The sequence below is a fragment of the Ipomoea triloba genome, chromosome 5 (genome assembly GCF_003576645.1).
Source record: "Ipomoea triloba cultivar NCNSP0323 chromosome 5, ASM357664v1".
NCBI classification, from domain to species: domain Eukaryota; kingdom Viridiplantae; phylum Streptophyta; class Magnoliopsida; order Solanales; family Convolvulaceae; genus Ipomoea; species Ipomoea triloba.
The window spans coordinates 2,275,688-2,295,470 of NC_044920.1; the positions used below are offsets into that span (position 1 = coordinate 2,275,688).

The 19,783-nt window shown below is 29.7% G+C and overlaps 1 protein-coding gene across 1 annotated transcript; it reads right to left on the minus strand.

Moving 5' to 3' along the window:
* Positions 1 to 17,742: 17,742 nt before the first annotated feature.
* On the minus strand, positions 17,743 to 18,489 carry LOC116019649. Its single transcript, XM_031259933.1, has one exon. It carries the CDS (start codon positions 18,487 to 18,489, stop codon positions 17,743 to 17,745), a length of 747 nt encoding a protein of 248 aa, XP_031115793.1.
* Positions 18,490 to 19,783: the final 1,294 nt, after the last annotated feature.

Below are 19,783 nucleotides of genomic sequence, written 5' to 3' on the forward strand. Positions count from 1 at the left end.
ATATATATATATATATATATATATATATATATATAAAGGATAATCAATCTTACATAATAATAATAATAAAATTTTAAAATAAAATTAATTATATAGGAAAAGAGAAAATGTCAAAAGAATTTTAATTGGGAGGGGTAAAAGATGTCATTTATTTAAAATAATAAGGATAAAGATAGAAAAAGAAAAATTAGAAAGCTACTAGCTTATTTTTGAAACGCTATCTAAGGTAGCATTTTAAAATAAGCTTTTATTTTAAGCTACTAGCTTATTTAGAAATATTACCAAACAGAACTTATAGCTTATTAGTAACTTAGAATAATCTATAAGCTTCTAAATAAGTTTTGCCAAATAGAGCCAATAACTATATAAAATTGACTTTTTACAGAATCGAGTACAACCCATTTTGATGGTAGAATGCTAGACTCAACCCTCCAATAATTCTCTATCAGCAATTGCTAATCTCAACTACATAGCATATATATGATCTACTATGATATTATATTGCCTAGATAAAGCACTTATCATGCATTATGCCAAAAGCTATAGCTAGTAGTGAAGAACAATTTTATTTTGTTATACTTGCTTAGCAATCACAACTACGTTTTGATATTAGGATATTGGACTCAGCCACCTAACATATACGGAAACTATTTTAAGAGTCAATTCATGTAAATAATCATATAATTTTTTATTTTATTTTAATCGTTATGACCCAAAATTAGTGGTATTATTGTTTTAAGATGTTTTTTTTTTAAAACATATTTTTTAAAAAATTTTCAGGAGTGTGTGGATTTCACATTTTCACATGATACAATAATGAATTTCTGCAATTTTTAAAAATTATATTTATAGTTTGAGGTTATGCATATGTTTGTGTAAATTATGAGTCACCTCCAAGTCATCAAATCGAACACAAAAGTAGATGCCATTCAAATGTGAAATGAATTATTTTAGGGTCATTTCACTATATATCGACAAAATGTGACAATCATCTTTAGAATTTGCATAAAGAATACCTAAAGAAAGACTGAAATAAGAGTCAATGAAAGATGACTTAAAAGTACAATACTTACTAACTTTACATAAAGATATATTTGTGAACAATTAAATGCAATTATTGAGCCAAGTGTGTGAAATTCCCATACTGTATAGGGCTGAAGGATTGCCTTCTTCATCCACAGATCTAGACAAAGAAGCAGGCACCAGATGAAGATCATGATCGACTGAATAAACTACTATTATGTGATAAACTATTACTATGTAAATAATAAATTTAAGGGTACTAATATAAAAATTTGGTTCTTCATATTCTCATTAATGATGAATCCAATGTATTAATTAAGTTTATAAACCCAATTTGCTCATCACAACAAGAAGTCAATTTTTACATTATTACCCTTAAATTTAATGTTTATTAAATGAATATTTAACTGAATGACCAAATGTGGAATAAAATTAGTAGTCAATAGACCATTTATGGTCAAATTAAAAGTCGATGATGAAAATTGGTAAATGTCAATAGTCTGTAAGACTTTCCCAATACAATATATTTTATATATTGTGGGCCTTAATAATATGGTGCAAGTGGACTAGGCCCATTAAGTTATAGGATGGATTGGACATCTAGGTTTAGTCCAATCCACCATTATGCCTATATAAAAGCTTGCATTGATGGAATGCAAGATAGATAATATATAGCACCTAAAGCACGGGTACTCACACTACTCAGATTATACCAAGACACCATCTACGGTTCTGAGTCAAGTATGAGCCAAAGATGGTTGACGGCCTACCGTTCAAGAGGTGTTCGGCTTCCGCTACTACGAGTAGTCCAGGCTATACGATTAAGAGCTACGGTTAGAGGTTAGTACGATCCTATGGTATTATGTAATAAATTAAGACTTACAGTTGGTATCAGTGTCAAATAATCTCTACCTAGTTCTTTAATTTGCAATAATATTATGTTTTCATTGCAAGTTTTAAACTTTGTTTACGGACTGCTGGGAAATTTTTTTTTTTTTTTTTTAGCATTAAGCAATAATTTTATTTTCTTTTGGATTCTAAAATTATGTTTTGTGATTGGTTAAAATTACTGACCTACTGTTCGAGTCATTCTCTGGTGTTTACTGCTGATGTTGGAGAGACGATGGAAATACTGTTTTCGGTCGGTCTTGCATTGATTATCCAAGCCAGAGAACCGCCGGATTTAGGGGCCTTGGAGTCACCGGCGACGGGCCGCCACTTTTCCATCCTTGCACTGCTCTTAAGTGTTGGCAGCAAGGGGTGGCAGTGGTTTCCGGTGATCGATACGGATCGACGGCGAGGTTTTGTTCAAAGACGTTGGGCTGCGAAGAGGAGAAACATCGGTGACGAAGTGGTGAGGAGAAACAACGACACCATGGCTCCCTCTCCTCCTCCAGGTTGTGCGACTCCGGATTGCTGCTGCTCCCCTTCCTCAGGCGGCGCCTTCTTCGTAGCCCTCTGCTCCATCGATTTCCATGGAAAACGGCGGCCTGCTATGCTCCTCAAGCTTCAGTCGACGGCGAGAACATGGTATCGTTGGCGGCGGGCGGGCGACAGTGGCTGCAACCACCGCCATATGGCGCTGCAATGAGAGGTCGGTGGCGGCGGTGCTGTTTTTTCTGGTTAAGCGAACGTGTGTCGCGTATGTGGACGCGGTCGATGGCTGTTGGCGTTTGGCATCGTGATCGGCGGAGCAGCGAGATGCGGAGGAGGCGGGCTGGCTTCTGCTTCTTCATCGACGGCGACGTGCAGCGAGGTGGCGCGACGGAGGCGGGCTGGCTTCTGCTTCGGCCTGCTGCTCCTACTTCTACGGCGGCGGAGTCCGGCGTGCGTTAATAGGTATTTGAGATAAATGAGGAAAAGTCATGCAATTAAGATTTGGTAATGCAATTATCTTTTATTTACCATATATTAATATTTTCCATAGCAATTATCTTTTATTTACCATATATTAATATTATCATATTTATATTATATATATTAATTTTGGTAAATGGCAATTATGTTGTTTAAATATTTTGCCATATTACCATATTAAATTTTGGTAAATGGTAATTATTTAGTTTATTATTATCATATTTATATTACCTAATTTAATATTTTATATTATTGGCAAATGGTAAATATATAGTAATATTATACATATTAATTTTGGTACGTGGTAATTATTTGGTTTAGTTAGTATTGCCATATTAATATTACCTTAATTAATTTGTATATTATTTGTGGCATGTAGTAAATGTATGGTAATTGCTTGTTTTGGAATATTAATGCCATTTAATTTTTTTTTTCCTTCATTTTGGCATTAAATTCATAATTAAATTATTATTCAATTTTGAACAAATTATTAAGTATTAATTTGTTTGAATTTTAATTTTAATATTGAATATTCAGTTTAAATTGTATTCAGTGTTACAATTTAAATATTTAATTGTGGAGTTTGAGTTCGTAATATGTATAATCTGAACATGCTATATATGTTTTTTTTTATTGCACTCATTATATTATTTGATTGTTATAATTATGCCTTTAGAAAAGCATGTTCATTAAGATTGACTTTAGAGCCTTTTAGGAATGAATTAATTGCTTATTATGCATGTTTTAGTACCTTTTAGGTGAATTTAGTGCCTTTAAGAATAGATTATTTATATTCTTACTCTTTCAGTCAATACTCCATTTCTTTTGGAGGATTTCAAAGCACATAAAGTACATAATTTCATAGTACTACCCTATTTAAAGCTTTATCCTTAGGTGAATCTACATTTATATAGATCAACCAAACGATTTTACTTCAAACATGAGAATGAATGAATTAGGGAAGTTTCTTGGGGAGGAATACTAGTTCTATGGCCCTGGCTTAAAACGCCTTGCTGGCTGAAACTGCCATAGTGCCTTCAGCTATATTGCTGCTAGTCCCCTTGCGACGCTACTCTGTCTAAGGAGTTGGTTTTTAATGGAGCCTTAGCACCAACCAACTTTCCTGGGAGTATACCTAAGGATTGTCCATCATGTTTTGGTTTAATTTGTTTGATTAGGCTTTAAATACCCTTGCCATTGTGATTTGATTTCAGTTCATTAAAGAATAGCCACAACATCTTTAATTTCCTGAAATTACATATTAAGAATTAATCACATAAAGTTTAGGCAAGAAACCTTGTAGTGTTATATAACAAAATTTAGCCCACAGGCAATTTTGTTGTATTTAAAGGGTTAATTAGGATAAAATACTAAACTATGATCATAATCTGCCCCCTGAGATTATGCATCGGTATATAGTTTGGTAGTTTTGTCATTAAGGATGGATAAACCTTACCCAAACCGTACCCATTCCATTTCCACCATTCAGTTTTGGTAATATTATGTACTTCAGTTACTCTCTCTCTATTATGTACCTTAAAAATCCTAACCAAGCCTTAAGTTAACCGCTTATTTGGACTAGTCACATCTGGTATCTTTACAAATATGGAAACATTAAGAAGGTGTCTTACCATAATTTGATTGTCATTGTTAAATATTAATGGTGGTTATAATGTTGATTATTACCATCAAATATTTTAATTAATGAAACTGTTAATGTTAATATGGTATTCAGTTATAAATCCTGAATTGTTTCCAATTAAGTTTATGTGACAATAATGTTCCAGTCAAGAATTTTTTTGGAGTTTAAATTTTATTAAGTTTCAAAATTATATCCGAGAATGTTTCTACAGTTAGTGGTTTTAACTATTGTTTTTACATATTTAGTCTCCTATTTAATGTGATAATATTATTATGGCTATTGCTTTTTGGATTATTTGCAATTTGCTATTAATGATAATAATATTATTAATTAGGTTATGGAGAATCAATTTAATAATTTTGGAAAAACATATTTGCTAAGGTAACTGGCTATTGCCACTAATTCCATAATTCTTTAAGTTCTTTGAATTATGATTTTAGTTCGTTATGCCCATATTTGGTTAAGTATGAATAAATAATATTTAGTGTAAAATTCACACTTTGTAGTTGGTTCATACTTTTCAGTTAGTTTTATACATTCAATCACATTAAGTGCATAATATTAAGTTTAATTATGCAATTTTAGTTTGTGAGAGTTTGATTTACAAATGACAATATATACTTTTGGTTAGATATTGTTTAAATTTGTAAATTCGGTCTATTTCTCATAAATTTGATTTTTATGTATTAAACCTTTTTTCATGGGTTTAAAGTTTAAAATTTCAAAGTATATATCCATTAGGTCATTATTAAAAATGTTGGTTCTCTTTGATTTGGACTCATATTAGTGTTTGGATAGTAATTCTATACGTTAAAATCTCATATTAAAAATTGTTTTAAGTTATGCAATTTGTTTGGAATATATGAGTTTAATGTTTAAGTTTATGCATATTTGTCCTAAGCATAATATTTTGTTTTAAATTATGCAATTTTTTTACTATGCCTTTAGCACTGCATAAATTTAGGATGGAATTATATTAGTTTCTAATTAAGTTGGACTTCGTCATAAACTTTAGTTACGGTAGTGCCTAAATTTAAGCACATTTGGTCCATTGTTTTAGTTCACCCATTTAAGCTTTAATCATAGGTGACCCATACAATTCTGGTGTATACCTTCCAAAATTTAGGTTTATACCCCCAAACAGTTATACATTGAGCGCATATGAATTGAGGAGGCATACTAGTTTTATGGCCATGACTTAAGAACATCTTGTGCCACTAATCTCCTTAAATATCATATATTTGGGTTTTCCCATCACGATATGGTATAATCTGTTTGTTAAAATCTTTTTATTTATTCCTTGCCAATGTGATTTGATTTCAGTTCCTTAAAAGAATAGCCATAACATCTTTAATTTACTGATTTCTCTTAAGCTTGAGTCACATAAAGGTTAGGCAATGAATTGATAATTGTCTAGTGATCTTATAATTTTTAATTTGGTTGGGGAGTAGCCACAGCATCCTTTAATCAATTAAAATTATATATTGAGCATTTTATCTTGATCACATAAAATTTTTAGACAAATCATTTGTGATTAATTGTATGTAATATGATGGAATTTAGCCCACAGGCAATTTCGTTATATTTGTATGATTAATTAGGATTAAATACTAGACTATGATCATAATTTAGCCCACAGGTAATTATGTATCGGAATGTAGTTTAGTAGTTCTATCAGTAATGATAGAAATAAATAAATTTATTTATTTTATGGTTATTTGTAAATAAATTCCATCTCTATCATAAAATTTAATTTTATGATGCAAACTTTATGTCATATTTCTTAATTTACCCACAGGGATTAAGAAAAGGAACATGATTTCTTAAGTTTTATCATAATAGTTGTAATGAATCTCGTTGATTTAAACTTTAGCCTACAGGCAAGTCTTATATCACTTGATTCTTCAACTCATTTGATAATTGTTTCATCATAAAATTTCAGTTGGATCTAATTGAGTAAAACTTTAGCCCACAGGCAAGTTTTATGTCTCTAGATTCTTCTGTCTATTTAATAATTGAGATGAAATTTTATCATAAGGGTTTTAATTGGATTTAATAGAATTAAAACTTTAGCCCACAGGCAAGTTTTATGTCAATAAATCCATCACTCATTAGATAATAATTTTATCACAATTTCTTAGCATTTATAAATTTAGTTCAATTATATTTCTAAGTTTTTCATGGTTTGCATTGGCAAAACATGTATTTAGTTACTTCCCAAAATTTAACCACCTTTATTAATTATTTCGCGAATCTTGCTCGGTTATTTGGACTAACTGTAGTAAGTTACGTGATATATTCGATATACCTATTTTGGTTTCCAAGAATAAAAATGTACCTTTTCGAGCCAAATTCCAACTTGGTTTTGGAAAGTGCATTTTATTACTTTAGTATGTCCAACTATAGCGGGGAGTTATGTCCTCATTAGTTATTACTTTAGTTGGATTGAAACCAAATATTGATTATTTAGTATGCCCAACTAATGGTGGAGAATTATATATCTTCATTATTTAGTTGGTCAAATCAATTCTGACTACGTATATCATTAATTCTGCTGAAGAATATTTTAATCAGTGGGAGTGATAATTTAGAAAAAGATCATTAAGATGCTCCATTAAGATATTCCACAAGTATTAATCTTGTATTTGTTCATATAAATTCATAAGTTCAAATTATTGAACATTTGGTTGTGCAACATATTTATGAAAATGTTGTAACAATATTAAGGAATTTATTAGAACAAAACATTTAACTTGTGATACACTGTTATTTAAACAAATTTTTTAGCATGTAATAGAGTCTTTAGTTTCTTCAAAATTGATCCTGGGCCATTTTGATTTATAAGGCTCAAGACAATTTTGCAAGACATAAAACTAAGACGCATAATGGACCTTAAAGTTATTTGGGAAGTTATGGTGTATATTTAAAATTCCACATTTATGGACTTAGAATTTTAGTTTATTGTCTAAGTTGTTGGAATGTTTCTATGACTAAACTATCTTTTGGCTATTTTGATGAGTGGGAGTGACAGACGTGTCAACTCCAAGTTCTTGGCCGTTAGAGGTAGTGCTTAAGTTAAGTTATAAAACTAGTCATGGAACATAGTTAGCATTATGCTAACATTAAGAGATCTCTACTTAAGACATAGTTAACATTAAGGATCTTAGAGATCATGAAGTGTACTCTTTTGTACAATTTGGATGTTTTTCTCTTTTAAGTTGCGCATATATTTTATTTTTAGAAACATCCCTTAAGGTACCAAGAATAAACGTTGGGTTTGTTCATAAAGGACTTAACTTGGGGAATAAAAATGCATGTGATACATATAAGATATTACTCTGTCGAGTATAGGACATATCGCTATGATTCATGTGTTTTGTTCTTTGATGAGAGTTGTGCTAGTACTTGCACCAAGTGGGAGACTGTAAGACTTTCCCAATACAATATATTTTATATATTGTGGGCCTTAATAATATGGTGCAAGTGGACTAGGCCCATTAAGTTATAGGATGGATTGGACATCTAGGTTTAGTCCAATCCACCATTATGCCTATATAAAAGCTTGCATTGATGGAATGCAAGATAGATAATATATAGCACCTAAAGCACGGGTACTCACACTACTCAGATTATACCAAGACACCATCTACGGTTCTGAGTCAAGTATGAGCCAAAGATGGTTGACGGCCTACCGTTCAAGAGGTGTTCGGCTTCCGCTACTACGAGTAGTCCAGGCTATACGATTAAGAGCTACGGTTAGAGGTTAGTACGATCCTATGGTATTATGTAATAAATTAAGACTTACAGGTTTATTTATTAGGGTGGACGCTTTGGTTTTTTTCGTGTTTGATTTTTTTGGTTTGGAAAAAAGTGAAACCATTTGGTTTCATATTTTAGTTCGGTTTGGAATAGTTCAATTTCCGCTCGAATTTGGTTCGGTTCGGTTCGGTTATGTTTGAAAACTCAACCATTTCCTAGTTTTTTTGCTCACATAAATATTTATTTATTTTCACTAATAATTTAAATTTGAAAATCTAAACAAGTCCACAATGCACCTTTCAAATTTCTCAATCTAAAATAAAGTTCAAATAAAATTGACCTCCTCACTTGCATCTGACGTTTGACAGTAATGTCACAATGCAAACTTGCAGTTACAAATTGGAAACAAAGAGCAATTGTGAAATTTTGGGTTAGGGATTGTGATTTTAGTATATATATTTAGATAAATTTGTAAATATAAAACAAATTCAGGCTAAGCTATGGAATTGGTGAAGCAATTTTCTTTCAATATCTATAATTCTACCACAATTAAAAGACCAAAAATCAAGCAAAGATAAATGTTACAAATTAATATAATTTTAAATACACACACAATTACAATTTAGTCCCTGTAAATTAATTATGGAAACAAGTAACATTGAAAGTAAATTGTGGTAAAATGCAAGTAACATTTTATATAGTACACTGAACCTAAGTATAAGTAAAATGTATTAAAAGTGCAACAAATAATATACACTAAACATCAATATTAAGTGTACCTAACGTTATCATTATTTGCACCAAACGTTATCATTAAATGCATCAAACATTATCAAATAGGCTAGGCTTAGGCCAAATTTAAGGCCTATTAATTTAGTGTGTATATATATCCACACACACACACACTCACTCACACTCAAACGTTATAGCCTATTTGGTTTCAATAACACTCAATACACAACGGTTAAAAATCGTTGTCTTTGGGCGGGACTTACAACAACACTGGTTTCAACAACAGAAATTTTACCTCAAAGATAACAATTTTAACTGTTGTCAATGTGCATTTTTTTCTTGTTGTGTATAATGAAACCAATGTGCATGAAAAAATGAAACTAAAATCCAGAGTCATAAAATAACATATATTGTCAAATGACCAAAAATATCATTAAAATAGTATTTCAATATTACTATAATTAAACTACTGTGTTTAGAAAATGAAACAAAAGGAAACAAAGAAAATAGAAATCAAGCAATAATGTATATTATGAAATTAAACTATAGTATATAGTAGAATTAAAATGATACTTTAATATTACACTAATGAAACTAGTGTGGAGGAAAAATAAAACTAAAAAATATAACAATATTACATATTTCATGGTTCACGCTGCTACATAAATCATGTTCCACAACAAAATTTGCCCCAAAAATTGGGTGTGTATTCCTAGAGCGTACATGCCTAAGGCCAGGCCCAATTATCCAGAGAGCAATCATTATTCTATGTACTATGGTTCATACAGTTGCGTAGAACACAAATAAAAATTACAGTATTTGTTTACATAAAGTATATTATTTGAAAGTACATTATTTAAGTAATATATATATATATATATATATATATATATATGTATAATTTATATTAAATACACAAATAATTTACTTTTAATATATTAAAAATATTTTTTTTATGGTCCACATAAAAATTTGCCTCCAGAGAAAAGGTTGGAATTTAATCGTTATACCATTGATCATGGTGCACCTTATAAGATGAATCATTGACATAAGATTTACTAATTATATTGAAAATTCATTTTCCGTATAATATACGAATGTTCAGTTTTTTGAAAAATTTAATTTTTTTTTATTAATTATTTTTATTATGAAAAGTTCATTTTATGTATACTTTCAAAAAAATAAACATTTACGGGGCGTTTGGTTGGAAGGAGGAAATTAGGTAAGAAAAGAATTGTAATTCCATGGGAAAAGAATAATGCAGGAATAAAGTGGAGTTTAAATTCCCGTGTTTGGTATGCATGAATAAAATTAATGGGAATTTCAATTCCAATGTTTGGTATAAATAGAAATTGGGAGGGAATAAGTAGTATAAAGTCCAAAATGCACATTGTTGTTGTTGTTGTTGTTGTTGTTATTATTATTATTAATCTTAAATGACAAGTATCTATTGGACCCATTTGCATATTCAAACCCCAAAAATATAACATATTAAATTCAAAAGCACTCATCTACCGTATCTCTTGAACTAAAAAAACACAAGCATTTGATTTGGGTAGTAAGAAATTTTGAAGAGTTATGCATATAAAGAATTCAAAGGACCATACACGAAAGTTGTTGTATATAAACAATGAATATAAAGAATGCAAATTTTTAATAGTTGTTGCGTATAAATATTTAAAGGAACATACACAAAGGGAAGTCGAAGAATAATACACTCTATAATTTTGAAGGGAAGATTAGACATCAATTTTAGGTTAAAATAAGGGAGGGGTAATTTTGTCTCAGGGTTATCTTTTTTTCTTCCTAAAATTCACGGAATTAAAATCACAGGGAGGGCCATGGGATTCTAACTCCAAGAAAATGAGGGAATTGCAATTCCGTGTGGAATTGCAATTCCCTCCAACCAAACGAAGGAATTTAATTGCCTTCGGAACTAGGTGGAATTAAGTGGGAAAAGAATTATAATTCCCTTCAACCAAACACCCTATTAATATATTAAAAATGAATATTTATTTGTGATCCCTATTTCACTAGGGAGTGGTGAATTAGTTATCAGACTTGTCAATTTGTCACATGATTAAAATTCATCTAATCAAACTGAATATCTATCTGTCACAAGGACAAATCCTTATCCTTATCCTGAATAATTTGGGCATACTTTAAGTAAAGTAATTTTACTTTTAATTTAATAATATTTTTTGTCAAAAAGACCTACTTTACTCGGTTGCCCTTTCAAATCATGCAAATTCTAGACATGGCGAATTCTTTGTTTCTCACAATTTGCCGATAACGACGATAGTGTAAAGGCCACGTACAAAATAATCCATTTCACACACGGTAATGTTTTGTTTTAGTATGTTCATTACAACAACTCATTATAAATGAAATGAAAATATAATGAAAATGAAAAGACTATAGCTTTGATTATTTTAAATGCATTCACCTTTATTTACAAGAAAATTTGCAATGCTTACTATTCAAAAATGAACTTTGAGTGAAGCATGTCAACCAACTTGGCCAGACTAGGAGTCATCCCAAAATGCATTAGCACTATCTTACGGAGACATGTAATTATTGAGAGTGAGTCTCATGTGAAATATAATGGTGACTAAAAATAAGAGGTTACCTAAAGTCCTAAACTATTTAAACTGATTGAAAATAGGAAAATAACAAAAGAAAAATATGAACAGATAAAAATGACTGTACTAAAAATAAGAAAAGTCATGAGAATGACTAAAATTGTCTAAAAAATAATAGTTTGAGATGTTAAATAGCAAAAACGATAGTCTGGGACTAAATTTGAAATTGTCACCAAAGATAAGGAAATTAACAGGATAATTGGGCAAGCACCCGACTCGGAACCACTAGAGACAAAGCAAGCTGTCACGAGGAAGTCAAACAACCACATAACAATGCATTACTCCGACACATTGAAGAGGGAAATTAGTCGGCGGCTCCGCATCATTACTCCTCCCACCATTATTACCCGACTCCGTTACACTCACCAGAAGACGAGTCGTTGCACCTTCAGTATAAAGAATAAACCTTGTAGTGGAGAGGAGGAGCCTCAAGTTTTCTTACACACAACACTCTTTTACTAAACTTGGATACTTACCTATCAAATATACTCCGGTAAGATTCTTACCGTCAAGACCTCTGGTGAAATTAACTCTACTTTTAAATCTGATAGGGAATATCCCCTCGCTTGTATAGACCTGTACTTGCTCGATATTAACCATGTAGGTCGTTGGGTCCAGATACCGAGCATGTCTGACTCAAGGTGTGTCAGTTTGAAATTTAAGGTGCATAATTTTGAATCTTAAGGTGCATAATTTTGAATCTTAAGGTGCATCGGTTCAACAATAGTAGGAGAAGATTACTTCGCGTGGTTTATATTTGTTTGTTGATGCAATTACTTGAATATTTGTATTTACTGTGATTGAATTTGTATTTAATATGCGGTGATTACTTATCTGATAAAGGTTTCTAGGATTGTTGTTCAATTATTACTGATTTATTATCATTGATGTTATGAAATAAAAGGAAAACGGTAGATGTCCAAGTTATGGTTTGAACCCCGGACCATTCACTTAAATGCTAAGACTTAAATGGTTCTTGACTATTAAAAATTTCAAATTAAGTGCATGACTATTCAATTTGTATCATATTTGGTCCTTGACTATTAAAATTTTCAAATTAGGTGCATGACTATTCATTTTGTATCACATTTGGTCCTGCCGTTAAATTTTCCGGCCAAATTTCCGGCGAAGTCACCGGTGACCGACTAATTTATTTAATTTTTATTTTAAAAGTTATTTTAATACTCCGTAACTTTTAAATTAAAAAAACTTAAAAATAAAAAAATAATTAAAAAAAAAAAGAAAAAGCCCGTCACTCCCGATGACTTCGCCGGAAATTTGGTCGGAAAATTTAACGGTCCCGATGACTTCGCCGGAAATTTGGTCGGAAAATTTAACGGCAGGACCAAATGTGACGGAAATTTGGTCGGAAAATTTAACGGCAGGACCAAATGTGATGGAAATTTGGTCGGAAAATTTAACGGCAGGACCAAATGTGATACAAAATGAATAGTCATGCACCTAATTTGAAAATGTTAATAGTCAAGGACCAAAAATGATACAAATTGAATAATTATGGACCTAATTTGAAATTTTTAATAGTCAAGGATCAAAATTGATACATGTATCATAGTTGATGGACTAAAAATGATATTTTCTCCTTATTTTATGAAAGCTATATATATATTAAAACAGAAGTACTAGCTTTCCCGCTCATTTTAGTCCACAAATTTTGAAATCGGTCAACATAATATTATATAATAATTACTTATCAGAAATTCTAGTCTTTCTTATCATTCCTTATTTATGGCTAAAATTGACAAAATATTCAAAATATGATTCCATTCCTTATTCTACACGGAAATTAATTTGAAATATTTTAGTCAATTCCATTCCTGTATGGATTCCTTATTTATGTACATATGTTAACAAAATAGTCACACGGAAATAATAATTATTAAACAAAATTATAGTTATTATACCATGCAATTCAATTATTGTTCAAAATATTTTAATCTTGCGTATTATATATATATATTACTATATGATGTATATTATAGTATTCAAAAAAATTACTATATTATGTAATTGTACGTAATTAGATTCCTCTCATGATAATATTCAAAAAAAAAATAAAAATTCCAACAATCAAATTACGATATGATGTATATTATAGTATTAAAAAATATTACTATATTATATATGATGTATATTATAGTATTAAAAAATATTACTATATTATGTTATTGTATGTAATTAAATTCAAAAAATATTACTATATTATGTTATTGTATGTAATTAAATTCCTCTCATGATAATATTAAAAAAAATTGTATGTAATTAAATTCCTCTCATGATAATATTAAAAAAATGAAAATTTCAACAATCAAATTACTATATGATGTATATTATAGTATTTAAAAAAAATATTACTATATTATGTTAATGTACGTAACTAAATTACTCTCATTATAATATTCAAAAAAAATAAATCCAAACAATCAAATTACTATATGATATATATTATAGTATTAAACAAACAATCAAATTACTATATGATATATATTATAGTATTAAAAAAACAATCAAATTACTATATGATATATATTATAGTATTAAAAAAACAATCAAATTACTATATGATATATATTATAGTATTAAAAAAATATTACTATATTATGTTAATATATATTATAGTATTAAAAAAATATTACTATATTATGTTAATGTACGTAATTAAATTCCTCTCATGATAATATTCGAAAAAAATAAGAATCCAACTATCAAATTACTATATGGTGTATATTATAGTGTTAAAAAAATTACTATATTATGTTAATGTACGTAATTAAATTCCTCTCATGATATGATAATATTCAAGCAAAATAAAAATTACAACAATCAAATTACAATATGATGTATATTATAGTATTAAAAAAATATTACTATATTATGTTAATGTACGTAATTAAATTCCTCTCATGATAATATTCAAAAAAATAAAAATTCCAACAATCAAATTACTATATGATGTACATTATAGTATTCCAAAAAAATATTACTATATTATGTTAATGTACATAATTAAATTTCTCTCATGATAATATTCATACACAAAAAAAAATTTACAACAATCAAATTACTATATGATGTATATTATAGTATTCCAAAATAGATATGTCAAATTTAATTTATTCTAATAAGATAAAATTGAAATCTTCTCTTCAATTTAATATTTTTGTATTATAGATATTTTTAATTTTATTTGTTTTGTTTTTTGAATTTTAATTAAAATTATTAAAATAAAAATAATTTAATTTGATTCGAATATATATATATATATATATTGAATCATTGTTGCATGTCAAAAGTTCACCCAAATAAAAATATTGTTGCATGTCAATTTGTTTACTTCATCTAACTTTTAAAAATAACTACAATATTATTACTACTATATATAAATTTCTTCCTACATAAATGATGTTGGTTTTCAAAGTTTAAAAATGTGAAAGGTATAATATATCATTATTATGATTTTAGCTCTCTACTAATAACAAATATAAGTATTATTGCATTAATTTAAAAGTTTTATAGTTCAAATGCTGTGAACAAATTTTATAAAATACCATAAATTATAAAAATTTACAAATCTAAAATAATAGTTATTATTTAAATATTATGAGCTCAAAACAAATTAATTTACGTTAATAACATAACTGAAGAAAAACTAACATAAAAATGAACTAATTGAACTAACTTACATTTGCGGAGTTTGAAAAATAATATAATGTTATTGGATAAATGTTTCACATTTAAATATAATTTTATTAAATTTTTGGAATTCACATATTTAAGAATGATGCATCATCTCGAGATCTATCAATTTAAAACGAAGAAGAATAAGAGATTTATTTTTTTGAATACAAGGCTCAATCTCATGACCTCCCATACGGGAGAATCACTACATGTCATCTGAGCACAAGATGCATGACAAGAACAATAGGTAATAGAACTAAACGAAAAAGAGATAATAGAACTAAAAGAAATAAACTTTCAAATAAATTAGTTAAAAATATATCATAGATCTACAAATCTTGAACCACAAAGTCTATTGTGAACCTATTATTTAAATAATGATCTAGAGATGTTTTGATTGTGCTACATTTACGGGTTGAAAAATATTTAGAAACAAAACTAAATGGTTTCTAGACATCTATTACTATTTATGATAACAAACAAAAGCTTAAGGAAAAAACTTGTGTGTGACTGTCTCATGGTCTCAATCCGTGAGACGGGTTTGATCTTTAACTAACAAGGTCAAAGATCTGACCTATTAATCAAAGATCTGACCCGTTTAACGGATTAAGACCCGTGAGACGGTCTGACACAAGTGTTACTCAAAGTTTAAAATATCATCAAAGTAGATTTTGATACAAAACTCATATATCAATGTAAAATTTTAAAATAAGAATGATTTTTCATGCAAGGAAAAAAATTATATAATATTTATCAATATCTATATAATAAATAATTATAAATTTCTCTTTTTATCAATTTTTGTAGACATATTATATTTATAGTATTTTGTACAATATAAAAATATATATACATTTTTTTATAGAATTGTGATTATTGCCATAATTATACACGTTAATTACTACAATGAATATTTATTAAAAAATTATTTTAAAATATGTCTAAACTCATATTCTTAATTAAAAATTTAAAAATATTTAAAAATTTGTCTAAATATATAACATAGTTAGGGACTACATTAATCCATATAGATTTAAAAATTAAATTCTTTTAATTTGTAAATGTAATTTTCTTAATTATAATTAATAAAATATAAAATATAATTAAAAATAAAATTATAAAATTAACAAAATGTGTATTCATAAATATTTAAATTTACAAAAATACATACATACATACATATACTTATGCATTATATTAATCATACAAAATAAAAATTCTATTTGTCAGTTTATAAATTTAATTATTTTAATTATAATATATCAATATAAATTATAATTACAGAAATTATATTATAGAATTTACATATATACATATTAATAAATATTATTTGTATATACACTGTATTACACAATCACATATACAAAATTTAAATTTTAAATTTTTTTAATTTCTAAGTATAATTTCTTAGTTATTATTCATATTGTTAGAATTATAATATATATGAAATAAGATTAGGAATAATTCAATTTAATAATGTAAATTTTTCTCTATAAATTTATATAAATATGTATATGATTAGAGATTATATTAATCATACAAAATTTTAATTTTGTATGTTATGATAATAGATACTTGACCAAATATACGAAAATTCAACTATATTATTATATTGTACATTATAATATATTTGTATTTTTAAATTTTATTATTTAAATTTATAATAACAAAATTTTTTCCGTGCATATCACAATGTGATAATATATAATCTTTATATCCCTTGTGTTACTAGGTTATGTGTCTGATTTTATGAAGTTATGTACCTATATGTATGTTTTGCAGATGATCAGAATTTGTTAGGGTTGTCAGTGAGTTTTAATTTGTTGATGATGCATACGACATGTATAATGACTATGACTTTATATTAGTGATGGATTTAATTAACCCAGGTGATCCGAATTATTAAACCCAATAAATTAAGGAAAGTATAAATAGATAATATAAAGTCATATGTGAAATCGTGAGCAACATTATTCACTTTATATATATAACTAGTATTTGACCCGTGCGGTGCACGGAAAAAAAACTTTTAAAATTTTATTGTTACTGAAATTAGTTTTTTAAAAAAAACTGAAGTAAACAAAATATAATAAATTTTATAGAAATAATAAATAAGAAATATATGACATTTGATCATGAATAACATATTTCATATTGTGTAAAAATTGTTAAACACTTCATGATAAACAACATTTGTAGTAAAATTACAACATTGTTAAAAATCACTACATATCAAGATTTTAAGTCTATGTCGACTACTCACCCTATATAGATACATCTACATATTTGACCATGGTTAAAGACGGATTTCTTTAAAAAGAGTCAAACATGTGACAAAGTTTGTCCTTGATTCTTGTTTTTTTTTTTTTAAAACCAGGCAAATCGAATATATTAATCCTCCACAAGGTCCAAACGAGCAATACAAGAAATAAAACGAGGAATACAATCAAAATAATCAACGACATCTATACACGAGTCATCTAAAGAACTCTTCGCAATAGCATGTGCTAACATATTTGCGTCCCTCTTCACAAAATGAACAACAACCAAATCCAAGTGATGTAAAATAGATCGAATATCTTCAATAATCAAACCAAAAGGGCCACTGCGTCCACCATCATACACAGCCTTTGAAACAACCTGAGCATCAGTCTCAACAATAACCCGAGACCATCCCTTCTGCTTGACCCAACTTAAAACCTCCCGCACCCCCACAGCCTCCGCCTCGTGAACTGAAAAAACTCCCTCTTCTACTCTCCAACCCATGGCATTAACCACCCCTCCCTCACCCCGTACTACCCACCCAAACCCCATTCTTTTCCTTGTAAAATCCAAAGCCACATCCACATTTACCTTTAAAAAATTATGCATGGGAGGCTGCCATTTTTTGGACCAAACCACACTGTTTTGAGATAAAATAGAACTAGTAGTTGCCGACCGAATTCTCAACCAATCATTGTAATACATCAAAGCAGTAGCCACCATGGTCTTGGGATTCATGCAATGTTGATTAAAAACCATATTGTTTCTATTTTCCCATGCAGCCCAACAAATCACAATAACCTGAATAATCACATCCTTTGGCAAAGACAACCACATATCAGCAATCCAAGTATCAAGGCAGTCCACAGACTCCATTCGCCAACATGTATTCAACTCACACCAGCATGCATGAATAAAATTGCAGTTCGCAAACAAATGAACCGAGGACTCCGGGAACAAACCACACAGTGGACAAACAAGATCACAATGCACCTGTTTGATAGCCAACATATCTTTAGTAGGTAAACGGTTAGAACATAATGCCCAAAAGAAACACTTTATCTTTGGAGGCAACTCCCACTTCCACATCCCTCCCCAACTCACCTCATCCACCTCCCTCAACCGCTCCGTTAAAACACGATATGCAGATTTAACAGAGTATTGGCCAGACAAATCCTCCCCTCAAAACCAAGAATCCCCCACCGGTCTATTAGATGTAGGCAAACTCAGAATTAAATGAGCGTCCCTAGAGTTAAAAATGTCTCTAACCACCTGAGTATCCCATTTCAAAGTGTTTGTAACAAAAAGAGAATTTATAAAAGGATTGCCCAAGTAACTTATTTCAGGAGTGGATATATAAGGATCACAAGAGTCCGGTAACCATGGCATTCCCCAAATATTAATCGTGGAACCATCCCCAACACACACCCGAGATCCCACCCGAATCAAATATTGAGATTCCCTTATGCTAGACCAAACAAAAGAAGGATTCGAACCCAAACCCGCATCCAAAAAGGAACAATTAGGAAAATAGCGAGCTTTAAACACCCCGGTAACCAAAGCATTTGGATTTGAAAACAGTTCCACCCTTGTTTCCCCAACATGGCCAAATTCATCTCTCTCACCAACCTAAACCCCATACCCCCAAACCTCTTAGGTTTACATAAAGCACCCCAAGTACTCCACCGTATACTCGAACTCCCTCTTTGCTCACAACCCCACCAAAAGGAATTCATTAAGCGCTCAATCTCACCTGAAAGAGTCTTAGGGAGAAGAAACACATTCATAGCGTAATTGGGAATACTTTGAAGAACTGTTTTTAGCAAAACGTCTCCCCCCCCCCCCCCCNCCCCCCGAGATAAGAACCGATTCCCCCACTGATTGATTCGAGCTCTAACTTTGTCCTTAATAAACCCCAACACTTCTCGTTTTCTACGACCCACTAGACCCGGCAAACCAAGATACCGCCCACGACCCTGCTGTACATGTACACCCAAAACCCCACATACAACCTCCTTATCCTCCCTACTCACCTGTCTCCCAAAAACAATAGAAGTTTTATCGTAATTCACCCGTTGTCCACTAGCTTCCCCATACTCCCTCAGAACCTCTCTAATAAGCCTCGCTTCTAAATTATTTGCCCGAAAGAAGAACAAACAATCATCAGCAA

Excerpts from the sequence above, each read along its gene's own strand:
- LOC116019649 (XM_031259933.1), bottom strand. The coding sequence starts at position 18,489 with ATGGAGTCTGTGGACTGCCTTGATACTTGGATTGCTGATATGTGGTTG.